This window comes from Lutjanus erythropterus, chromosome 16 (assembly GCF_056507025.1).
Source record: "Lutjanus erythropterus isolate fLutEry1 chromosome 16, fLutEry1.hap2, whole genome shotgun sequence".
NCBI classification, from domain to species: Eukaryota; Metazoa; Chordata; class Actinopteri; order Lutjaniformes; family Lutjanidae; genus Lutjanus; species Lutjanus erythropterus.
The window spans coordinates 6,075,573-6,102,053 of NC_139332.1; the positions used below are offsets into that span (position 1 = coordinate 6,075,573).

At 38.7% G+C, this 26,481-nt stretch overlaps 1 protein-coding gene across 2 annotated transcripts; it reads left to right on the forward strand.

Moving 5' to 3' along the window:
* Positions 1 to 817: 817 nt before the first annotated feature.
* On the forward strand, positions 818 to 19,755 carry gmeb1 (glucocorticoid modulatory element binding protein 1). 2 transcript variants are annotated; one of them, XM_084739916.1, is made up of 9 exons: positions 818 to 1,028; positions 1,193 to 1,245; positions 1,331 to 1,446; positions 3,448 to 3,551; positions 8,356 to 8,504; positions 11,297 to 11,422; positions 11,518 to 11,658; positions 11,965 to 12,102; positions 18,552 to 19,755. In XM_084739916.1, the coding sequence occupies exons 1-9, from the start codon at positions 901 to 903 to the stop codon at positions 19,403 to 19,405; spliced, it is 1,809 nt and encodes a 602-aa protein (XP_084596042.1). In that variant the 5' UTR covers positions 818 to 900; the 3' UTR covers positions 19,406 to 19,755. The 2 variants fall into 2 exon arrangements, with proteins under 2 accessions (XP_084596042.1, XP_084596043.1); XM_084739917.1 differs by having other exon boundaries at positions 11,980 to 12,102.
* The last annotated feature ends 6,726 nt before the right edge of the window (positions 19,756 to 26,481 follow it).

A 26,481-nucleotide genomic window follows, 5' to 3' on the forward strand; every position in this document is an offset into this window, starting at 1 on the left:
TTAATACCTGGAGTGTATTACCACACCTCCAATAATATGTAAAGCAGATCTTTCATACAACAACAACATAGACAGATATTGAGTAGAAAGTGCCAGATAGTAGTGAGCTCCTCTGATTTGATTTGCTGTCACAACAATAAGGTGTACAGTGAGGGTCGCATTAGTTTCAGCCTGTACACATAAAAAAACACAGGAATTTAAATTTGGCCTTACTCTGTCATTCAAAATTCTAACTAACCACTTGACCTCAATAAATTTTTCCGCCAAACCCAAAAAGTGTTTATTTTAGAATCTGCTTCCACCCTTGGATTTAGGGTTCCAATATTCAGCGATGTCTCTGTGCAACTTGTGCCTAATTGGTCTCAAATTTTAGTTTGAAAGTAACTCAAACTCAGAAACAAGTAGTTTTTAGATTTGCGACAATTAATTGATTATTAAATTAATTGCCAACTATTTTAAGAATCAATTAAGCAGTTTCAGTGATTTTTAAGAAAATTAAGTCAAAATTTTGTCATTCCATGTTCTTAAATGTGAATATTAAAAAAAAATTTTTTTTTACTCTAATATGACAGTAAACTGAATATCTTTGGGTTGTGGACAAAACAAGACATTTTAGGATGTCACTTTGGACTTTAGGACATTTTTCACCATTTTATGAGCTTTTATGGACCAAACAACTCAATTCATTGAGAAAATAATTAACAGATCATCGCTAATGAAAATAATTAGTTGCAGTTTTTAATCTCTGTATTTTGATATCACTAACGCTCCAAGAGACCCTGAAAAAATCTATCGGTCCCATTGAATCTTTCTTGGTATTTAAAAAATGCATTCATTCATTTTTCAGATGAACAAACTCCTGGTTAGCTGCTCTATGAAAGTGGCCCCGCTCTGAGTGTGATGGCGACCACTGAGGAGGTCACGGTGTCCATGGGGGAGGTGGTGATGCTGAAGACTGATGGTGAAGGAGACCCCGATGACCCAAATAAGACTCAGGTCATCCTGCAGCTCCAGCCAGTCACCACTGGGTATGTACAGAAGCTAACTGGGACTAGGCTGGGATGTGGACTGAAATTACAATTCAGTCGTCTTCAAAATAACACAACACTGTTGATAACTGGATATATGATAGATGGACAGTGTCTTCTGTGCTATCAGGCAGACGTGAAAATGTCAAATGTTTTCTTTTCAGAGATGAATCTGCTGAAACAGATGCAGCTGTCATGGCTGTCGAAGCACATCCAGGTAAGAGATTGTCAGAATGATCTTTGGATCACTTCAAATATTTAGTGATGCATACGTTTCACACAATGTCTTTTCATCCTTTCAGAACAAACAGAGGGAGATGACGTTGAAATTGGCTGTCCCATAACGTGCGGCGACTGTAAAGCTGTGCTGCTCGTGAAGAAATTTGTGTGCCCAGGAATCAATGTAAAATGTGTGAAGGTTGGTATTCATCATGTCCACACTGAAGCAAAGTAGCAACTGCACCAGGGTGTTACTATTGGGTTTCAACGGCTCATCTATATGCAGTTATATTTTTAGTGAACATGAGTCATAACACAAAAACTGTAACATTAAAACACAGATTCCGCAGGTGGCTGTTAACTAATTATTATTGTGCATAACTAAATGGCAACTAAAGAAATCAGTTACAGGAAGTATGTTTTGCTTGTGGTGTCTCAGAATAACCACACTGAGTGCTGAGCCTCCATTTCTTTTCACTTTAAAGCTTCAAATGGCTACAGTTATAAGCGTGAATGCATTTAAAATGGCTGTCTGTTGTGAACAGTTAAAGAGGATGAATGTTCTCTTCATGTTAAAGATGAACAGATTTTCTTGCTATTTTTTCAAACATATTGTTATGAATGAGTTTAATTAAACAGATGTTTACTATTATCAATCGTCCTGGCCAAGCTGAACCTGTAAGGAGCAGAACAAAAGCATAACAAATGTCCCAAACCAAATATTTAGCACCAAGGCTCACAAAAGAAATACAAAACAGTGATAAAAAAATAAATAATTGGGACTGCTGTCAGCACTGAAAATATACTGCACTAAAGGAAGTAAAAATAAGAATGAACTAAATCAAAATCAAGGCAGACTGTACATTTTTATCAAGTTGGTTCTCTCGGTTGACCAGAACATTGCCACACTTTTTCAAAATTTTCTTGCTAGTACCAACAGTAAATGGTAAGCTGTGTTACACACCCCTTAAAATGTGACCTGTGTTTTTTAACCTGGACCATACTTTACCTTTTCTTCATACCTAAAGCCATGTTCCCAGTCAAGTACCCAGAACTTTTAGTCTCAGGAACTACTTTTAAAGGTACCAAAGCTATGTTTCCACCCAAAGTATTCAGAACTCTTAGGCAAAAGAACTACTTTTTACAGGAACTAAAGCCATGTTTCCACCCCGAGTACCTGGAACTTTTAGTCTCAGGATCTACCTTTCAAGGAAATGTGGCCATGTTTCCACCCAGTGTATTCAGAACTTTTAGTCCGAGGAACTACTTTTCAAGGTACCAAAGCTATGTTTCCACCCAAAGTATTCAGAACTCTTAGGCCAAAGAACTACTTTTTCAAGGAACTAAAGTCACATTTCCACCCGGAGTACCTGGAACTTTTAGTCTCAGGATCTACTTTTCAAGGAATTAAAGCCATGTTTACACCCATAGTTCAAGGAACTTCTAGTTCCAGGAACTACTTTTCAGGGAACTTAAGCCACGTTTCCACCCAAGGTACGTAGAACTTTTAGTCCCACTAACTACTTTTCAAGGCCTTGTAGTATTTTCTGTTGATACAAAATGGTAAAGAACAATTGCTCCTGTATCACAGCTGTCACCATTATTACATAGAAGTTATTTTTTAGCAGCAGCATATATTATTTATTTCACATACAATAATAGATTCACTTTTTCATCAGCCAGTAGTCACTGCTGCACATCTCTTGACTGATCCCTGCAGCCCCTATTATGTAGTCCATAGTTCTGCCAACCACGTAGCTCAACTTAGGCTTTGTTCAGACTGCAGGCAAATCAGATTTGTTTCTTAAATCAGATCTTGAAGACAGACTATCCACACTGTTTAATTTCCAAAACATCCAGACTGAGATGCATCTGTAGAAATCTCCACCAAATATGACTCGAATCAAATTATCATAAATTGCATTTCATGTGGTTCTTTGTGGTCCAGACTCTAAAATTCATGTGGATACAATCAGGAAATGCCAAATAATAGATTTGGGCTGGCAGTGAATAATGTCATAGTAGATTTAGTTTGCTAGTTTAGTAACATTAATCACTACATAATATGCTTACTACTTTTTAAAAATTAAACCAATTTTAGACGTGATGTACATTATGTCATTTTGCTTTTAGTTTTTTCTGCCATTTGATCCTTTTTCAGTGAACTCAGTGTGGTTACTTTTCTAATTCTCTCCACCAGTATGAAGACCAGCTGATCAGCCCCAAGCAGTTTGTGCACATTTCTGGAAAAGCCACTCTGAAGGACTGGAAGAGAGCCATCAGGATGGGTGGAGTCATGCTAAGGTGAGAGGAAATCTGTTTGGATCAGTGAGCTAAAAGCCATATTTCAGCAGTGTAAGTGCTGCTTGGTTGACCTGCACACCATTATAATTAGTCATCACCACAGTCTGCATTTTTACTTACATACATATGTATAGCTGCTGACACAACAAGCACAGATGTGATTCATACATTTTGAATAAACATCCCAAAATCCAATATTCTGTGTAGTTTTATGCAATTGAGCTAATTGACTTAATTCCATCACTGCTCAGCTGTAAACATGGTGATAATCATGATTCTTGTGCCTTTTTCTTTAACACCTGCTCTCTTTGACTGATGGAAATGTTCAACGCCCAATACACGTGGAAAATACTAGAATTTTTGGGGGGATGGGATAGTGAACAGCAATCACACCCTGCTTTTGCTTTCTTTTTTAATACTTCAAATGAACAATGTCCCTTTAATGAGTTTGTGATTATTTGGCTTTAGATTTCTCTGTCTACCTTTTATATGGCTGCTGATCTCTCACTGCAGCTAACATTGATTTATTTATTTTAAACATTTTATTGACAAACAGTAATATAAACATACCAAAAAAATGCTTATTTTCATTTTTACCTCATTTTCAAAACTAAAAAAATGGTTTATGATTGCAATATTTAGATTTATGGATGTGAGATTTCACTATTAATAAGATCAAATTGATGATACAGTATTTGTTTAGGAGAAAATATATATATATATAAAAAAGTGTCAAACAATACTTTATCACAGGAAAGTGAAAATTCATAATGAATATTTTGAGAAATTAATGTACAGCAGATACCTTGCAAAAAAAAAATGCAAGACTAGAGACCAAAATAATCTAGTTGTAGTTTTGTAAATTGTAACCCTGCAAGATCCCCAGTCTTTGCTAAATCTTAACCGCAATTTCCACCAGGTGCAGCTGTGCCATGTTACGGCTGCGCCACGGCAGTCAAAGTGATCCACAACCATACTAGACAATGCAAATCTAATCTTGCGATTCCACAAGAAGCACTGCAGCAGGTTTCAGATGCATCTCAGAAGCGGCTCGGCATTCCGCTCCGTGAAGAATACACACCAAGTTTATTTTGACAGAAAGTCAGACACAGAAAAGGCATGCAGAATCCAGTTAAATTTCAAAACCCTTTTCAGAAAAGAAACCATTTAACCACGTAGTCTGTTTATCCATGGTAGAAACACAAAGAGCGAGGAAAGGCGACCTAATCAACAAAATCTGAGCAAGTAAACATAACCAGGCGCTGCAGCTGTGGGGAGGACGAATCAGAACCATGGTGCAGATGTGCCACACCTGGTGGAATTTACTGGTTAGCCTGTAACTTAAAACTCCGTGACTTCTGATAAATTGTAATTGTAATAGATGTGAGAGGGTGTCAGATTGAAGTCTTTTTGAAGTCTTTTCAGAATCTTCTAGTGTATGGTAGGCATTAATCGCAATCAGGGCTCAGCTGTTAATCATGACAGGAAACCCCTCTTTCATAGCATCAAAAACACATTAAACCAAACTTATCAGAAAAATGAACACTTGAACAAACATCAGTGTGCAAAGAACTAATTAAAATGGCAGAAAACATCTTTGGGAAATTTTTATTTGATTTGTAATCTGTCCCATCTGCTAACGTGGAGCTAGCAGGGGTTATGACCTGTTCTGCAGCCAGCCGCCAAGAGGCAATTGAAGTGATGTGGCTTCATTTTGGGAAGGTGTCATGTCATCCATCTTTATATACAGCCAATGAGTCGTAATGTGAAAGGTGCTTCTTTGCTACTAGGAACCCACAGAGAATTATCAAGACTCCAGCACTCTGAGGGTGCTTTCACACCTAAAAGTCTGGGCCAAGGTTCACATTACTGAGATGCTGTCGGTTCGGTTAGTTTTGGTTTCGCATTGCAGTTATCCAAGCAGGAAGAATTTCACATCATACTTACGTCCTGTAGTTATCATTTATGTGACATTAATTGGTCTGTCTGACATCAGCTTGTTTACAGTTCAGCATGTAGCCTGACTTAATTGGCTGTTTATGGAGAAAGATGAAAGAACAGATTCACTTTATTGTCAACATAGTTTGTTTTTTTCCATCTGACTCTTTAGAAAGTCGTCAGGCCACATGTCAGTTAAACATCTGGTCTCCTCCTGTACCCATCTGTTCAAGTGGCTCATTTTGTTTTGGTGATAGATAGAACAGATAGAAACAAAGTGAACCATGATTCAGTTTGATCTGGATGGAGACCATGTCTTTTCACCAGACCAAAATCTGGATATTTAGTCTGCATAGGGAGGGGAGGTTTCACATCTGTAATTTTGGTCCAGATCAAACTGAGAAGTCTGAAAGTTTGGCCCAAATGAGGTACGTGTGAAAACACCCTAAGACTCTTTCAGGCCAACAAACTTTACTTTTAACAACATTGTTTCTGCCTACAGGAAGCAGCTATTTTCAGCTGAAAAGCTGTGACTCACTCTACACTACTTGCTCAGCACCAAACAGCAGACAGACACAGTTCAGGGCCCTTCACATGATAAGAAATTTGTCCCGGACTTATCGCAAGATAGGGCACAGAGCGGCAAAGCACAGCACTACAACCGCTACATCCTGTCTGCCTGGTATACAAACAGCTGTGTTATCTTTAGCTCTGGATCTGGCTAAGTTCATAAACAATAGGATTCACAAATCTTAGCGTGATCTGATTGATCACTTTTTGGCATGCATTACTAGCGAGATAGTAATCTGTTTTTAATGTTATGTTAAAGAGTTTGGGGGTTTCTGAAACACTTTGGTCATGTCTGGAAGGGAACCCTTGATTTGCAAAATTCTTGCAAGATTTGTGTGTGTTGTTCCTTCATTGCGACGTTGCACAAACGTACAAACGTTACAATGTTCACTCTTGCGAGATCTTCCGCAGGTCTGGGGTTCCCTTGAATACTCGACCTCAGTCTCTCCGTCCTCTGCTTGTGTCACTTCCACACATCTGTTGTCTCCTCTGCCTTAATCCTCACATACAGCTGTAATCTCATCAGTTGTGCTTTGAAAGATCAGCGGTAAATGAGGTCAAAGTTCAAATAATTTGAACTGAGGTTCCCCTTTCATTGGGTGTGGGGGCTGCTTGGGATGTGTGAATGGGTGACGGGTGGTGCCCCCCGGCAGCCAGCTCCCTTCCAGGGTCTGGAAGTGCCTAAGAAAGTGAAACCCTAGCCTTATAACCCAAGAAGGAAGAAAACTGAAAAAAAAAGTGACCCAGGACATCACTGGTCACTTCAGCCAAGAAAACTTGTCTTTGTCTCACATGTTATGTATTGTCTCACCAAGTAAAAAAAAAAAAAAAAGTACAAAAAGAAAAGGTAAGGAAGGCCGTGTTAAGATAAATTGCCTTTTCTGTATTGTTTTTACATGAGTTTACATTTGGGTCACCGAAAACGTGCCTTGGACACCTGTTTTGGGGCTTGGTGGCCTGTGGGGCCAGTGCTTAAAAATATTAGCATCTCCAAATGCATTGGCCATAACAACTTGGCATCTTATTGTGATCTTTATAAGAGCACAATATGTCAGACGTTGTGTTTTCAGCTTGTTCTGCTGCTCCTGAATGGCCAAAATTCAATGAATGTAACTCAAGTAATTTATCCCTCTGTAAACAACATATTGATCCACACCGAAATGCACCCACTGAACCGAAACCTTCCCTGAAGTCAAGTCACCTCCCTGAGCTGCATATATATTATTGTCTTGGGAATTTATGCTCACTGACACCAAGATGAGGTGCTTAACAAAAACATTTTTTTTGTTTATGAAAAAACTAACAAAAAAATACATGAGAGCAGAAAGTGGATGAATCCCAACCGTCTCAGTGCTGCTCATTTAGGCTTGTGCTGATAAGTTACAGTATGTCTGTATACAGAAAAATGCTTATTTAAAATGATTTTCTCATTCAGAAATACACAAATATCAAATTCTACTACTGTATTGTTTGTATTGTAAGATGCTTATGTGTGCTTTTTACAGTTTTTATCCACTCAGAATATTGTCCCTCATGCATAATAATTAATGGTGTTTTTTATTGAATAATTCATTTGCTGTATGTTCATTTCATTTATGACTTTTACCTAGATTCCACAACCAAATTTGTTCTTCTTGCCCTTTATTTTAGTATTGTTTCTTTTTTATATATGTTTAGAGCTGCAAAGAATGATTATTTTAATAGTTGATTAATCAGTTGATCATTTTCTTGATTAATTGATTAATAGTTGTTTGTTTTAAAATGTATAATAATGTGAAATATCCAGTTTACTGTCAAACAGGAGTAAAGAAAGCAAAAAGTCAGAAAATTTTTACTTTTTTCTTTTCAAAAAAATTACTTAAACCAGTTAATTGATTGTCAAAATACTTGATGATTCATTTCAGAATCATTGCAGCTCCATCCATGTTTATTACAGATATGTTTATTATCACATAGGCTGTAATAAGATGCTTTAGCAACATTGCATTATATGCAGTAAAGCCAGGCTTTTCTACTCAGGCTGTTTGTTTAGCCGAGTCCTGCACATAAATCAGTTGTTTTCTCTCCAATTCTAACTTCCAAACAAACACAATTGTTATACTGAAGCACATCCAGCCAGATAAAGCATGTGCATAATGACAGGCAGCTCAGGAAGTGACACATCTAAAAATGAAGTGTCAGCTGTAAAGGATGCAGATATTTTTGGCAGTTCTGAAGGGATCCATGTCTTTTTTTTTTTTTTTTTGAATTCCTCTTCCATTTCCTAACTGATACTCCTCTGATTTATGCCCTCCAGGAAAATGATGGATTCAGGTCAGCTGGACTTCTACCAGCACAGCACGCTGTGCACTAACACGTGCCGCAGCACCAAGTTTGACCTTTTAATCAACAACACGCGGTTCCCTCCTGACGGCACTGGACTTACAACGCCCACGTCCTCTCAAGGTGAGAACGCAGCAAGGTCACTACGACAAATACTGCTGGATTATATGATTTTGATATGAATGAGAAAACAATACCAAAAGAGAACTGAACGCAGATTTAGAAAAATGCTGTTTGTTCTAAATGGTGGTGAATCTTGTGCAGGGCTGTATCTAATGATTATTTTCATAGATCAGTGTTTCCTAAAGCCCAACATGACGTCCTCAAATGTCAAATATTTTGCTCTGAAACCCAAAGATGCTCAGATTGCTGTTCTAGAGCAGAAACCAAAAAATATTCACATTTAGCAAGCTGAATTCAAAGAATTTGGGCATTTTTTAATTTAAGAAATCACTCAAAATGATTAATTGATTTTCAAAATCGATTAATACTTGAGTAATAGAGGAATTGTTGCAGCTCTAATGTAAAGATGGGTGACAGGACAGCTCCCCAGATTTTTTTTCCTTAAGAAATTAGTCAAACCGCTGGTTAAAGGTATAATCTGCAACATTTTCCTAAAGAAAACAATGCATTGACTCAGGCACATAATCCCTTTCAGTAGAAGTATGTGATGGTGTCATGTGCTCAGGATGTAATTATTTGATCTCCTGATGCGTTTAGGAACAGCTCGGACAAGCCCTACTAACTCCTCCATTAACATGTAAATTAATGGAAAATTTAAACATATTCTCCAAGTTCTACGTTTGCTGACATTTAGTGGTCAACCAGTGTTTTTCAATGACAGGTGCAGATAGTAAGAGAGCAGGGCGGCTGATGGCTGATATACAATGCTGATATCAAAACAAAAGCAAGTCATGTATAATTCCATTTTTCATCACATTACAATCTAACATACAGGGTTATTGTAGCCAGTAACATGTTGTTTTAGATGATTTTTTTTATTCATTCATGAAATAGAAAAATACATCAGATTAGCCTGTATATTTTAGAATGTGACATATTTAAGGGTGTGTGGGATGTAGTATATCAGAAGCAAGTCATCCAACGACAGTATTCTGTACAGAATAACATGTATTTAATGTTAGCCAGGCATGGTTTTAGATCAGATTGCTCTTTTAAAATGACAGGACAAATGTGTTAACATTTAGAAAAGATGATGGTGACTGAGGACATTAGGCCAAAAAATGTTTGCAGATCTCCAAACTGACTTTTTCACCACCGTCCCAAAACTCACAATGGAGGCGCCGACATCGTTCTGCAGCAGCCGCACTGATAAGGCTGCCTGCAGATGTGACTGTAAACAGTTTTTGTTTATCAGCCTCATAATTGCAGCAATCAGCTATCTCAAAAACCAGATAATGAGTTTCATTAAATGGCCGTCCAATTAATCGGTCCATTATGGCCTGAGACTTATTTAAAAATGCTGCATTCTCATGTCAGCTGGAGAAAATGCTTCAACATGTTAGAAAGACTTCCTTCCTTGCATGAATTTGTTTTGTCACATTGATCACATCTGCCTGTATCACTATGGTCTTTAAGCATAACTCAACTCAAAAGCCCCAGCTCCTCTCTGCCTCCTCAGCTCGGTCCAGAGATCCCGCAGTTGACCTCACGCTGAGCAGGCTCGTCGTCTTCCTTACACCATCTCTCCTTCAGCGATCCGTTCAGTTTTGTTGGACAAAGGCATTATACACAAATGCAAATAACTCCTTGGGGAGATGAGCACTTCCGCAGTCTTCTTCTGGGTGACTTTCCTGTCAAAAAGAGAAGTGAGGCCATAACACAGTTCACAACTCCCACAACTCACATGGCGGAGACCACGGCTTCCTACAAAGCCCATCTATAGACCCCCCGTTTTGTCACTCAAACTCAAGTGCCATAGTTGCCTAGCAACCAGCCAAACAACACAACACAGAGTGGCGATATGAATTATAAATAATCTCCAGAAAGTGACCACAACAATATGTCCTACTGTTGCATCGCAGCACTTCAGGATGCTCTCTGTCCACCCTGAATCTGTTAAATATGCATTTCTGTTACGTCCTGTAATCAAACCTCCTACCTATCAGCTGTGCAATCAGAATAGTTGTAACCACTCAAGGAAAATATGGGTGACTAGGCTACTTGTTATCTTCCTATATTTGTACTTTATAAACAGAAAATACACATTTTATATTGTGATATTTAGATGTTTCTTTACTGGAAATGACACACAATATATCCAACAACAGCAAGTGGCCTTGTTGTTATTAGTGGAGGTCTTTTACCTTGACAAGCCAGCTCCCTGACAATCTCCCTCCAGCCAGCTGCCACCTTTTTGGTTTTTGTAATCAAACGTGTAGTATTGTGAATATACAAGTCCTCATTTTAACGTCCTTGTCCATGATGCAGTGCTTTCAACGCAAGCGACAGGAATAAATAAAAATGAGGCGTTCAACAGAAGCTCGCTCGCATCACATTCAGTTAGGACACAGTATAATGAAAAGCATCTTGCATCCGGATTCATGGAATATCAAATCCGTTTGAAATAAAGTTTTCATGTGTCTACAAAAGTAGCCCTGGCTCCAAGCCCTTTCACTGTTGCTGTCCTCACCTTGAGTTTAATACTGGCTCATTAATTCAGAGTTTTAATTTCCACAGAGAAGAAATGAGAGAAATCAATCACACTGAAACTTTTATTGTCTTAAGTTTGTCGTCAAAGTTAAGAGAACGCTGCATTAAAGAGACGCTCCGACATTCAAAACTTTAGAGGCAGCTGCCAAACCCACATGACCTCAGGTGTTCAGCACTTTTGGACTGCTGACCCTAACGTCCATGTAACAAGCATATTGTGTGTTCTTTTGTGTGAATTGCAGCTCAGGTGGTGCTGGGTAACGGTGGGGTCGTGGGTGAGGACAGGACAGAGATTCTGAGCGGGAAGACGGACTGGAGCTCCATCTCTCTGGACCCTGCAGAGAAGAAGGAATCGAATGAGATCTCAGGTCACACAGAGCGCACATCCCAACACAGATCATCGATCATGATCATCTCTGTTCTTTTTCAGTGACTGAGACTTGTGTGTGTTGTCTGTCCACAGAGGACACGCTGAACTTCTGGAAGGGCATCGCTGACGTGGGTCTACTGGGTGAGGTGGTGACCAACATCAGCACGGAGCTGCTGGGGCTGCTGAATGGCGTGCAGCAGCGCAGGGAGCCGGCAGCTGTCTTACAGGACACAGGTACGCACTGGCGCTCATGTCTACTGGCTGCTGGGAGCTGCATCGTCAAAGCAGAATATATGTGAGACTTAGAGCTCACTTCAAGGTGTATAAACCAGAACCAAATGGAAAGAAAGAACAAATTCAGCTGCTGTTGGAAGCTGATGAATGAAAAACCAACATTAGAACGCTTTTAGAACAGCTGCTGTTGGTTTCTGTAAGAATAGTGACTGGATAGTTGATGACTGATTGTTTACAACAGCTGAGTTTGTTCCTCCTTTCTGACTGACCATGTGACCCTTTGATTGATTGCCGCACTGATCCCAGATTCCTGTCTGGTAGAGGTGGCGGTGCTCAGTAACCTCGCCCAAGTCTTCGGCCTGCTCGACTCGGTCAAGAAGATCCTGGAGAGGAGGAGGCAGCAGACGGATCCCGGCCAGGAGCAGATCCTCAGCACGCTCACCAGTGAGTACAGACCAAACGTGTCAGGAGCTTCCACACTGATCCGCTGAATATATCTCCACATACTGTCCTTGAGTCTGCTGTCCGTTGTTTGGCTCATTATTTATGTCTCAGCCAGCTTTCCTTGGTTGAAGTTTTTCTGTGAAGACAGACTCATAATCATCACATTCATCATTATTATTGTCCCACTTTTTAAAAATGACAGACAGTCAACTGAAGAGAGTTCATTTCATGTTCCTGACCATTTTTATCACCATATCCGCATCACCTTATATTGATGTGTGCATATACACGCTAAGCCCACCTCAAACTCCAAAGTTTTGAAATAATTTTAAAAAATTCGCTGACTTATAATTTTTAGTTGAAGTAATTTACTTTTATTCTGTTGATAAACTTGAAACTCTGAGGTTTATAAACTCAAATTGTGTTTCAAAAAGTGGTCACTGTGAGTTGTGAACCTGATTTGTCATTTGGATGGTTGAACAAGGTTTGGTTTACAAAATTTACTCAACACAATTTCTTGGGGTTTCTGAAACAATTCAACTTTATCTAAAGAAGAAAAGTAAATTATCTCAATCAAACATTAGTTGGTAAAACTGAGTTTGAGAGTTTGAATTGAGCTCAAAACTCAAAAACCTGTTGGAGTAAATTGGCTTGAAATTTTGACTTTTGACTCCTACACTGTAAAAACTTCTTTTGTTTTTACAGTGTAGGACATTTTAGCCTACTTCTTCAATAAGACAAAATTGTGCATTTAGGCCCATTTAGCCCATTTGATGTGTTGTTAGTTTTGTTTTTATTTATTGGTTCTTTCTTTATTAAGTCAAAATGCTCAAAGTATTTTGAATAGATGATAAAAAAACAAAATAAATAAAGTAGTAAGAAGTGACCTCAGAGTCACACAATGACAAATCCACTTGGCTTGGGTTTCCACAGCAGCATGCAAGAACAACCAAACTCAAGGACCACTTACTAGATTTATTGTGGTGCTTTCATTCACATCTCACACGGAAATACAGATAAGTGATGAAAGGACAATAACGACAGACAGAGCCTGATGTTGAAATAACATCTGGAATTTTCCATGAAAATGTTGTAAACTTAATCACCAAGGATTTTGATAATCAATGAATTAATCAGTTTGAGTAATTTTTTTAGAAAAAAAAGTAAAAGTTCTCTGATTCATGCTTCTTAAATGTTCATATTTTTATGGTTTCTTTACTGCTCAATGAGAGTTAACTGAGTATCTTTGTGTTGTGGACAAAACAAGACATTTTGACATTTGAGAACGTCCTCTTTTTGGAAACACTGCTCAACATTTTTCACCATTTTATGACATTTTATAGACCAAAAATCAAGAAAATATCAATAGATTAATCAAGAATGAAAATAATTGTTAGTTGTAGCCCTAATATCCAGTCTTATATACTTGAGTAATGTAGGCTAACTTAGCTGTCATTACAAAACACACAATCGCTTGCATCATGATTACCTTGATTTTGCAGAAGTTGTGAGTGTGTCATTCCTCTGTTGCTCCCACACTTGACTTCTGCAACTAAGGTGCGCACATGCTTGGTATAAGTGCATCAAAGCAGTTGCTGATAAAAGACACAATAGTTTTGGTGTTTAAAAAAAAATCTTAACATTTTTGTCAAAATTTTCAGCACCCTCTTGAACAGCTCAGCTGTGTATTTCACAGTGTGTTTGAGACAGAAAGAGAAGGAGGGATGTGATTATTTAACAGCACCAACATATTGTTTATGCCCAAAACTACACTGTTGGTAAAAAAAAACAAAAAAAAAACAGTATCACTGCCAGCTCACATTTAATTTGTGAAAACTCACCTTTTCTGATTAGAATTTGCACCACATGCATAATGAAAAATAAACTTTTTATTTTGCCAGCTACTCAGTAGATTACCATTATTTGTTTTTTCAGCTGGAGAGTGAAGCAGATCTACCAGCCGCTTGCATATTTTACCAGCATTTGACTGGTGGCTGATGCTAATTTTGTTCTGTGTCTGCACTCATCAACACTTCGCTGACATCACCCTCTGTTGGCACTCGACAGTCAAACGTGAGAGCAGTCGTCTTCTTCCCATTAGCTCTTTATCTCTTGGTGTAACAAGTGCATAAAAACTTCCCAAGAAGTAACTGTAACTCCCAAGGTTCACCATCCACGCTTCTGCTGCAGCCTGTTGAAAGGCAAAAATCAATAGTTCTGAGTTGGTCTTCCTGACTTCCGATCTAAATACCCCAATGCATTTGCTCTGGAAAAGATGGACGCCCGCAGCTAATTCATGTTTGTACGACAAGTTACTGAAATTCATCAGCATCTACAGCAGCTGATTTAAAGCCTCTGAAAACTTGGCTTGAAATAGTAAAAATGCACATATGATATCAAAGTTTAGTTTCTCATTAAGCATCCACAAAGATCTGACAGAAAATTCATAACTTTAGAAAACCTGGTTGAAAAACAGCTCAGTTTGCTGGTTGGACCACTTTTCAACACGGCGTGGGCGTGTCAGCTAACGTTTGATTGACAGCTGCTTCAGGAGTCCCGAAACAGAAGCTAGGCAACGTCCTGCTGTGGACCGCTGTAGACACAGGCAGCAGCAAAACGTATTTTAATACCTAAAGAAAATCAATATCACAATTCTTCAAACATGTTCACTGCTTAATTTTGTCATCAGGCAGCGTTTTTAACAATGAGGAGCTGAAGACGCCATCTCTGTTCTCTTTACAACCACCACACTCCACGGACAAAAACAGTCTTCATACGTCGCAGGACACAGGAGTTTTAGGAGTTTGTTAGCTAATAAACACTATTGTTTGAGTTCGGTGTGACTTCAGGGTTTTAAGACGTTTATTCAGGTTGCTTGCTGCAGATGGAGGCAGCTGTAGACCAGCAGTTACTGTAACCTGTGAAGGAGAATGTTTTTTTTTTTCAATGGAGTTCTGTGGCTGTGAAGAGAACAAAGACGGCAGCTTCAGTTCACTGTCGGTGAAGACTGTCTAACAGCAAAGTAAAGCAAAGAAAATGTTCTAATATAGCGTACATTTAAACTGATATTGACTTGGGCGGCAGGTTAAATCAGTGTTCGTGTTAAAGGAGTGATACAACGTTGTTGAGTTGCTCAGACTCAGAGAGCAGCTGCAGCAGCAGGAGCAGACCAGTTTTGTTGCACCCACAAAGCAACTGATACAGATTTTTCATGATTGGTTTGTCGAATAATTGCTTCCTTTTCATAATAAATCTGAGCACAAATTCCGATTTCCAATGCAGGAAAGTACACAAAAACTTAGATGGCAACATTTCAAATATGGATTAAATCTGATCTCTAATACTTTATATGCTTACTATTGTGTACATCAGACCCTGAACTACAGGGTTAGAAGAGTATAGTGGATTTGGCTTTACAGAAGCTTTAACAGAATAGAACTCTTTAAAAGAGACAGGAGGAGTATTTAGTACTACGTGCTCACAGAGACTTTCATCAAGCACGAATCAACTGAATAGAAATAGAAACAACAGACTCTACATATAGTTTAAATTGATGAAAAGGCCACTCTGCTTACAGGTCACTGTGTGGCGCCATATCATTGTGACGTCAGGTGTGTTTATGTTGGAAAACTTAGGCTGCATGGATCTTTCCAACTTGGAATTCTGACTGGAATGACTGTTCTGTTGCATTTTTCCGTATCTAAGGTTGTTGCTGTTCTGAGTACAGTGGATTACAACATAAAAATTCAGTTACGTGCACCAGCAGCTAGAACCAGTTGAAGATTTGTGTTGAGAAAACTGACTTTACAACTGACAGATGAAATCAGTTTACTTTTAGACTCCATAGAACAAATTAAGCCACTGCATTATGGTTTTTGTTTTTGTTCACTAATTCAGTATTAAAGCAGTTTGAATCCACTATCACTCGATGTGGGCATTTGACTGGCTTCTTCAGTGGCAGAGGATCATGGGTATTGTAGTATTTAGAGCCGTGTGTTGGGCTTTGGTAAAGACTGATTAATTTTGGTCACATTTTATAGACCAAACAGCTAATAAATTAATCAATAAAATAATCAACAGATTAATCCAACAATGAAAATAATGGTTAGTTGTAGCCCCTAAGTCAACAGTTAAGCAGTTTGAATTTGCTATAACTTTGATTTGCGGGTCTGACTGGCTTCTTCAATGGCCGAGGCTCATGGGAACTGTAGTATTTAGAGTCTGACATGTTGTCAAGTAACAGTGAGGATGTCATTAAAAGAAAAACTTGAAATGGAAATAACGAATCAGGAAACATTCTCATTGTGAGTGTCCAGCACATAAAGTTTACCTTAAAGTTTTTAAGTATGCTGTGAAATGAGGTGTATTTTATATACTTAATGCAGTAGTCATATTGTCTGCATGTATTATGTACAATATCTGTGAATACACTTTGCTGTAAAATGCTTACAAAAGCAAATATCTTTTCAGACAAAAACTAGTTTCAGTCCTGCTAATTAATCATGTTAAGTGTGATAATCATCACTGTGTGCCGCAATGACCAGAACTCACTTTTTAAGTATGAAAAATGCTCTATTATACAGATTAGGAAAAAGTGAGAGTTTATGTTCTCACAGTGTTTGAATACTAAATATGAAAAAGTTCAGATGACATTTGTATTGAGTCAGTGTTGTGCATGTTTGCAGACCGGACTTGACATTTACTGGTTTAAGTGTGTCCACCATCTCTGAAAAATATTGGTGTCAAATATCAATATTTGGCCGTGCAAAAGTATGAATGTGAAATACTCATTAATCAGTAGGAAGAAGCCAAATGATTTTAAATATAGTCAAATTGTTTTAAGTCATAACTATGAATGGAGAAAGTAATTGACCAATTTGTCATTTATGAAAATAATCAGTTGCAGCCCAACTTAAAGCTTGCAGAAAAATGACAAATATTTCACTTATTTAAGAAATACTTACTTAAAATGAGCAATTTGATCTCTTAATTGAGCTAAATTTTTTAGCTTTATTTAAGATTTACAGTTACCTAGCTTATGAAATGACACGTTTTCTTGAAACAGAATATTTTGGTTTGAGATTAATAATTAGCAAAAACAAAAAAAGCTTACAATAAGGCACGATTTCTTCAAAGCATAACAAAAACAAGTAATTTTGTCTTAAATTAGGGCAGAAGCATTTTTAGTTTTAGCATTTTTATAAAAACAGTTTGGGGGAAAACCAGCTTCTTCAGTGAAAAATATCGACAGCATAGAGTCCATCATTCAGGGAACCCTGGTGCTGTATATTTGCTGGAGGTGTAGTTTTCTAGAAGTAATAACAGTCTTTCATATTTTCATATCAGATAATGATGATGCTGCAGGATGTGTCTGCATCACTGAACCAAACACATTGCTGTACTGTGACTCATTAGTTTGTATTTAGATGTGAAAATGTCCTGCTAAATGTCTGCTGTCTGCCATACATTTTTCTAATGGGTCATGTTAAACTGTTATGTGTTGATGAGCCGTGCAGTTTCTCTCTGTGGTTCTTTTAATTTGAAATGTGAAGCAGCAGGTTCTGCTCGCTGTAGAGTCTGATGCACTCACACTCTTTGTCAATAGGTGCGCAACGGATCGCAGTTCATCCATGGCCTGTACAGATCGCCCCCCGACGGTTTTACTGTCGCTGTTAGTTTTTAAAGTAATGAATCCCTCAATCTCAGCTGCAGAGTAAAAAGACGAGACAGTGAAAAGATGAGACGGATGTGCGCTGTGTTTTACTCTGACGTGCTGTGTTGTGGGACACAAAGTCTTAAAAAAGGGAGAGGGACTGATTTACAAGCCGTAAGTTTCACCTCCATTGACTGAAATCTTGACCATGATTTAAGGCATTTTCAGTGCTTTAACTGAGAAACTGGACACGTCTGACAGAGATTAAGATTGTGATGTTTATTGTAAATTGGGTGATGTCTGCTGCTGCTCTTCCTCTGACACCCTGCTGTCACTCACAGGAGCAGCCTGCAGCCTGTCTGTGACACATCCTTCAGCGTTGATTGGCTATTACTCATGATGTGTAATCAATCAGATGTTGCTGGGGGCGGGACACTGAGTGAGACTACAGAGTCTAGATTTATTGTACTTTATAGTGGATATCTATTATGTGTATTATAGTGCAAGCGTCACAATAATAATTGTAATTATTGTTGTTATTATTATACACCAGAGCATTTTATTGATCCAAAAAAAGATCTGATATGTGTTGACGGTTAACGGTGAAAAAAAAAAAAGATGAAATCAAACTTTCATTGGTGTCATAATGGTCTTAGTCTTAAAATAAGAAAAGCAATCTTGTTCCTCTGCTGGGATATCTAGCTTTATATTTTCTCTAATGCAAAACTTGCTTGACAAGATTACTTTTCTTTTTTGACAAACAGTAAGATTTGTTTTGTCTTTCTGTTCTCTGCAGACCTGGAGGTGCAGTTGGAGGAGCAGAAGAAGCAGCAGCAGATGCGAGCTCTCCTGTCCTGCCCTCAGCCCGCCAAAAACAAAACTCCCACCAAGCGCCAGACCAAGCGGCCTCGCCTGCAGAGGCCCGCCTCCACCACCACCCTCCTGACCTCCCCCATCAACCAGCAGGCGGCCCTGCAGCCGCAGCAGTTCACCGTTCTCTCCCCGATCTCTCTGTCCTCCGTGGGTCAGCCGTTCACCATGGCGGGCCTGCCCATCGCCAGCCTCGCCCAGTCCTCCAACACGGTCACCCTGCTCCCCGCCGGCTCGCAGCTCTTTACCCGCTACATGGTGGCCGGAGACGGGAAGGCGGACACCATCACCTTGCACCCGTCCTCGGGCCTCACGCTGGTGGGCACCACTGCCGTGCAGGACTCCAGCCAGCTGGGCACGGTGGTCAGCCCCTTGGAGCTGGTGCAGCTGAGCCAGCAGGCCGGCGGGGCGGAGGTGGTGCCCATAGAAGGCCAGGTGGTGGACGGCACCATGCTGGTGCAGCAGGAGGTGATGCAGGGCGAGGCGGAAACCGGCCAGGAGCACACAGTCATCGAGATCAACCCGGCGTCCATGGAACAGGCGGTGGGAGTGATGGAGCTGCAGCTGACCGGGGAGTCGGGCAGGGACGGCACCGCCATGATGGTGCAAAGCGGGATGGAGGTGACGATGGCCACGGGGGCGGAGGAGACTCAGTGCCAAATGCAGGAGGCGCAGACTGAGGGGGTTCAGGGGCTGCAGCTGGACGCCAGCGGACAGTTGTCAGGGGTTCAGATAGTGGTGATAGGAGACAATTCTCAGGAAGAAAATAAGGTCAAATGAGACAGATTGAATCCAGCAGAGCAGGTACAGACTCACACTGAGCCGCCACAGACTCATCAGACTGTAAATACACACACACACACACACACACACACACACACACACACACACACACACACACACACACTCTCTCTCTCTCTCTCTCTCTCCAAATACACACACTGCCTGGTCCTCACACCAGGCACTAGGGTAGCCATTTCTCCTTGTTTGATGTGTGTGTACATGCTCCTACAACTCCTTGATGATTTTTTTTTTTGAAACAAAGAGGCATCACAACAGAGAATATACTGTAAGCTTCAGTTTGTTTTGTATTTAAAGGATCATTCCACTTTATTACAACTTGGGTCAGATATTTGTGCTTTTGGTTGTCATTCCAGCTGTAATAACACTGTACTCACCAAATTCATTACTATCCTCGTTTCTAAAAAAAAATCAGTCAGATCAGTTTTTAACAAATCTCCACATTAGTCAGACTTGTCAGTTATAAACCTCTATCACAGTTTGAGTGTGCTCACTTTCAGGTTTACCTCCAATTGCAAAAGAGTAGATGCGAGTTTCCTAAAACTTGCGCCCCAGGCCTGAGCCGTGAGGAAACACTATGATTTATCAAAAAAAGAAATTCTGAATAATTGTTTTATAACTTTTCAGGGATACTGAAGTTGAGCTAAAATTTGTCATCGGTCAGTTATCACTAACTTATCTCCTCACTCAATCTGTGGATGCTGTGCTCTTATTGCTGTTGCTGCCAAATAACTAATGTTTAACAAAAAACAGAGAACAAGAGTTTAAAAGAGTTAGACAGTTTCCTCATATAAGATGGGCGAGATAAAACGGCCTACTGTGTGTGTTTTTATATCTAAATGTTACATCACAACAACATCGTCAATAAAAAAAAAAGGATTGTTGTGCAAAAAAACTTAAGGAACCCCTGGTTTAGCTATTTGATTTTCCTTTTTTTAAACAACATAACAGCTTTGTAATACTTTCCTCCAAGCAGAAAAACAAATTGCACAGAACTAAAATAGACAAAGAAAAGAAGACATAAAGTAGAAATAACACATAAAACAGTGTAGATAAAATATTAATAATAAATAATATGTACAGTATACATTTTTTGATCATACATATACAACAAAAATAGTCACAGTGTCAACATGAATTCACATAAATTCATCCAACAAATCATGTTGCAGTATCAGTCAGAATAGTCAAAATGAGATCTGTTGGAAGTCAATTGTGGAGTCAGGTGACCTTTTGTTGTCATGGTGACCTTCATAGTGTTTAACGCTGTGAAACTGATGAAGTTCAATTAGGCTTAGGCACCAAAACTACTAGGTCAAATTTAGTACAAGATTGTGGTTAAAAGAAGTATGTAACTTATGTACGCAAGTTAACTTCCAACATGGATGTGTGGTAAGTACCTGATGTATATGACATAAACAAATTTACACAGGACACCAACAGAGTGCTCAGAGCACCAAAAAAACATTTGAACCAGTGTCTCTTTCTAATAGAAAGAAAATAGTTCCAACATGAAACTGTTCACAACAAGGTCTGTGGATTATTTTCAGTAACCAGGTCAGGATTTTTGGAAAGGGACACTGGTTTGGAATTTTTCAAATGTGTTTTTCTGTCACTTTGAGCACCACATACCAAGTGCTGTTTAGTCCCAGTATGCTGAAGAGAAGGCAGACATCTCTGTGGTCGGTATCTCCAAAACTCTGCAACCCACACCAAAGCTATCTAGGTGCACAAAGAGCTCTACAGGCCAGGGGAAAAATGTACATTTTTTGGATTTTAGGGTGAACTATCCCTTTAGCAAAAGCAATAGCATTAACATCTGGGAATGAGTGTGTGGTTTAGCTAATCTGGTTTAACTGTTGTGTTGTTCACAACATGTCAGTCAGTACAGCGTCATGAAATCGGACAAAACGAGGGCCAAAACTACAAAAAACAAACCCTGAGTTGTAATGACCTGTAATGATCTTTGAAGCCTCCATGAACAACTCGAGGACAAAGAGAAGGCAGTGTAACTCTACAGTCTCCCTGCAGGGCTTTAAATGGTGCTGATGGTTCATCACTTCACGTCCTCTTACACTGACTCAGTAGCAGCAGGCTGAGCCCTGTGCCGCTGATCAGACTTCTTACCAGTAACAGTGTTGGTGTCACTCGAGGCTGGGATTAATTGCACTGTATTGTGTAGTATTATTGTTTTTGCACTGTGTGTCGTCCTTCTAGGACCATAGGAAGATGTTTTTGCGACGATGCCTGCTCTCTGAACATTTCTTTAGAATGTGGCCACGCTGCTGAGTGTGCAGAGTGGTTTTTCTGTGCGTAGATAAACTCCTCACTGGAAATGCATCGCTTATGCACTTATTCTCTCAGTGGTTTCTTACCGCCTGATTTCATTCACAAACTCCATTTTTTTTCCTTTAATGCGATCATCTATTGCTTTATCTCAGTATGATCGGAAGTGTAAGCTGCTGGGCTGATTGTTTAAGTCAATATATAAAAGAACATATATATATATACTTAATGTCCAACTTGGTATGCCTGTATTTTACACTTGTAAAGTAGTGTCATATTTATTAGTTTCAGACTGAGGAAGAGATGGGCCTCTCTGCTCAAGGTGCAAACATGGATTAATTTATGCTCTTGGCTGTAGTTCACATCAACAAAGACCTGTTCGAGTTCTTGTGCATTTCCAGTAATTTAATTTAACAAATGAGGGTATTTGCATACTGACTTTGTAATGTGTTTTAATATCCGATTAAAACTGAAAAAACAAGTGTGAGTGCTTGTGTCCACAGTGGTGGTTAGGGCTGCAACTAACAATTATTTTCATAGTTGATTAATGTGTCGAGTATTTTCTTGATTAAGTGATCAATAGCTTTTTGCCTATAAAATGTCAGAAAATGGTGAAATGTTGATCAATGTGTCCCAAAGCCCTCGGTAACGTTCTCACATGTCTTATTTTGCCTGCAACTCAAAGATATTCAGTTTACTGTCATAAATAACACATTTAAGAAGCTGAAACCAGAGAATTTTGACTTTTTTTCTTGAAAAATTACTCAAACCGATTACCTAACTGTCAAAATAGTTGGCAGTTAATTTAATAATCAATCAATAATCAATTAAATTTGGTTATGATTTGTGATATTAGAGGAATGGCTCATTTTTACATCATTTTTCTCATTTTATTTGAAAAACATAAAATGATTATGGTGTGATTTTTGTTTTCTTAAAGGGATGGTTCACCCAAAAATGACAATTCAGTCATTATCTCCTCACCATCATGCTGATTGAAGGTCCGATTTAGTTTTTTAGTCCACAAAACACCTGAAAACAGGAGAATGTGTTGCAGAATCTCCCAACCAATGGAAGTAAACGGTGACCAGTTTTCAGATGTAAAAAAATAAAAACGTACAGTGCCTCCATACTGCTCGTCTGTCATTTATAGCGTGTTTTTAGCCTGAATCTTTTCTGTAGATGCTGTAGAGCCACGTTGACCTTCAGTCAGCATGAGGGTGAGGAGATAATGACTGAATTTTCATTTTTGGGTGAACTATGCCTTTAAGTCTAGAATATGATATGTGTGCCAGACCTGTCCCAGCATTGGCTGTGGTGTTGCAACCTCTGCTATCTGTGTTTTCAAAATCCCCGGGAAACGAGAACAACATCCGAGCTGCAACCTACACACTTAAAACAGCAAATTAGCGCTAATGATATGAATGTAAACAAGCTAACAGCTGTTGCCTTTTCTTTTGCAGGGATGAAGTTGTTTTAATAACCAGAGCTCGTCGCCTGATGTGCAAATGTTCCACCTAAACAAGTTCCCCCTTGACACTATTTTGCAGCAGCACCGTCGCTGCATCCTGGGCTCAACTCCACCCAAGATGTTTGTGACTGGTTCAAAGGCAGGGCGTTTTATAGCAGAATGTGTTTGTGTGGAGCCAGAGCTTTCTCCAGTTTCTCCGTTTACTGCTAAAAGGCCTTACAACTAACTAACTAATGATTATTTTCATCATTGAATCATCTGTCAGTTATTTTCTCAATGAATCGATTAGTGGTTTGATCTGTAAAATGTCAGAAAAGGCTGAAAAATGTTGATCAGTGTTTAACAAAGCCCAAGCTGACGTCCTCAAATGTCTTCTTTTGTCCAAAACACAAAGATATTCACTTAACTGTCAGATAGGAGTAAAGAAACCAGAAAACATTCACATTTAAGAGGCTTAAATCAGAGAATTTTGATATTTTTTCTTAAAATAGTTGGTCTTTAATTTAATGATTGATGAATAATGGATTAATCACTGCAGCTCTAATAAATGGTCTTAAATTCTGTTTCAGAGGGTCTTATTAAAGGCTGTAAACGTGGTCTAAAGTTCACTCCAAGTGCAAATTGCCTTAACATTTAATCACTGATGAAATCAACAGGAGCTGAGGAGCTTGACACTTTCTCTGGTTTTACTTTCTAACTCACTTTAAGCCTTTCTCCAGAGCATGTTTCATGTTTCATTCATGTTATTGCACTTGTCAGTCCCACATTGCATGGTCTCTCACACATTCCCTATTCAGAATGTTAAGATGAGGAACGATATTGACTGAATAACTTGTAGGTAACATTCTCGGGTAAATAAATGCCCAGCTCTACCATTTGGGTAAAAGACAAGCTGTAAAAAGTGAATTAATATAAATTTTATTGAAATCACAATATGGCCTGCTATATTTGCTGTATTTGTTAAAGGCAAAATGTGTGTCAAAATACCATTTTAAATTAAATATTTCTGATGATTTTTGAACAGCGATCTCCTGGGTGAAATCATGTCAAAATTGCAAAATCTGTCATAATAACTGCAGTTAGATACTCTTTAAAAATCGTTCAGCTCTCGTAAAAATCACCAGTCTAATCTTCCCAAGGAAGTTGATCAGATTCATTCTAACAACAGACAGTCTGTGGGCTGAATAAGATCATGACATTAAACCTGCCTATTTATTTAAAAGCTAAACTATGAAACAGAGAAACACTGTAAACTGCAAACTGCTGTTCCACACCTAAAAAACTTATTTTAAAAGCGTTTAAGTGTGCAAAATCAGAGATGTTTACACAGATCCTTCAGTTAACTACTGTAATCCAAAATAATATTTGACATAGCAGTAAACTTAATATATATAAAATCATCTTTTATAGGGCACTTTATATTGGGAGACGACTGCCCCGAACCCTAACCCCTAAATTTCAACTTATAAAAATGATTTTTCTATTGTTTTTAAAAAGATCTTTGATGTGCCTGACAGTTCAAACAACATTCATTTTGTATTTTCTTTGTAAATCATCAGTCCGACATAATGTAAATAATATGGGAAAAATGTCTCTCATTTTCATGTCATTACCAAAAAAGTTTTGAGTCGATGGGCTGAGACTGATTTTAGCCACGCCCCTACACTCCTGACCAGGAAGTATATCTGTGTCCCTCAGTCTCATGGCTGCATGGTGAGTAGACAGGTGTCATCTTTTTAAAGTAAATGTGTTCAATAGTGTGGAAAAGCTCAAAGGATCGTCACCACCAAACACCAGTTTTCTGCTTCTCTTCAGGTAAGCAAACTTTTGTGGTTGTTACTTCAGGAAAATCTAGTTTTCTGTTTGTGCAACAGGTCAGAACTGTGCTGACCGACCGTGTGCTGATGAACATGTCTGAGATCAGCTCAAAATGAGATGAAATTGTCACTACCTAAACAGTCATTTTGGTTGTGACAAGTCTGTCACAAAAGGGATCATTTCATTCTTTATTTGTGGAAAGCAAACACAATTTTAGCCCAGTTATGCAAAGCAGTCAATATAACCCCCCTTATTATGTTTTGCTGGTGACAGATTTTGGGAGATACATTATAATATGAGAATCAAGTGCACAGTTATTAGAAATGTCATGGATATTTACATCCATCCATCCATTTTCTGTAACCGCTTATTCCCGAAGGGTCGCGGTCTGCTGGAGTCTATCCCAGCTGACATTGGGCGAGAGGCGGGGTTCACCCTGGACAAGTCACCAGTTCATCACAGGGCTGACACATAGACAGACAACCACTCACACTCACATTCACAGCTACGGGCAATTTAGTGTCACCAATTAACCTAGCATGCATGTCTTTGGACAGAAAGGATCTACACCTGGGGGATTTGAACTCAGGACCTTCTTGCTGTGAGGTGTGGATATTTACATTATTTACATATTTACATACATAAAAAGTTTGCTTATTTTAAGATGTTGCCACTCTGGCTTTGTTCTGTAACATGGCCCTACTCGCAAGAATATGTGTATCTTTTCACATTTAGATAAGTTATCCCTTTATTAGACCCAACAACAGGGAAGTTTTACAGCAGCAAAGTGAACAACAAAAAAAATTAAAGCATCAACAAGAATGTAAAAATAAAACATGAAATATAAGCAAGAGTTGATAGAGAAAATCTGAACGATTTAATGTGTTCATTAAGAAAGTATTTAAAAAATGAACAATTTAAACATGAGGAAATGTTTTTAAGAAATGAACGATTTAAACAAGAGGAAACAAATAAGAACAATTTAAACAGGAGAAAATATAAAAAGATTGAACAATTTAAACACAAGGAAATATTTAAAAAACTGAACAGTTTAAATATGATGAAATATTAAAAAAAAATTAAACAAGAGGAAATATTAAAAATATTAAGAGTAAAATCTAAAAAAAAATAATGTAAACATGAGGAAATATAAAAATATGAATACTTCACACATGAGGAAATACAAAAATATTTGAACAATTTAAATATGAGGAAAGTATGTACAGTATGAACAGACTCAGCAGTTGAATTTTAGGGAAGGAATATTGATATTGCACAGAGATGATTATTGCACATTGAAAGTAAAATCCACCTGAGTGAAAATACTGCACAGTATAAAGTGACATTTGATGTGTCATTCAACTTGCTTCATGCATGTCGACTCCCTGGTTGTGTCAGTGTCTGTCCACCAGAGGGCGCTGTGAGCTCACTCCACTCCGGCCTCAGACCGGAGACGAGCTCCAGCTGCATTAATAGATGG

What these genes read in the sequence shown, in the direction of transcription:
- gmeb1 (XM_084739916.1), top strand. Translation starts at nt 901, where the DNA reads ATGGCGACCACTGAGGAGGTCACGGTGTCCATGGGGGAGGTGGTGATG. An exon ending in GGAATCGAATGAGATCTCAG is followed by an intron (nt 11,423 to 11,517) that starts GTCACACAGAGC and finishes GTCTGTCCACAG; the next exon opens with AGGACACGCTGAACTTCTGG. An exon ending in AGCTGTCTTACAGGACACAG is followed by an intron (nt 11,659 to 11,964) that starts GTACGCACTGGC and finishes CACTGATCCCAG; the next exon opens with ATTCCTGTCTGGTAGAGGTG.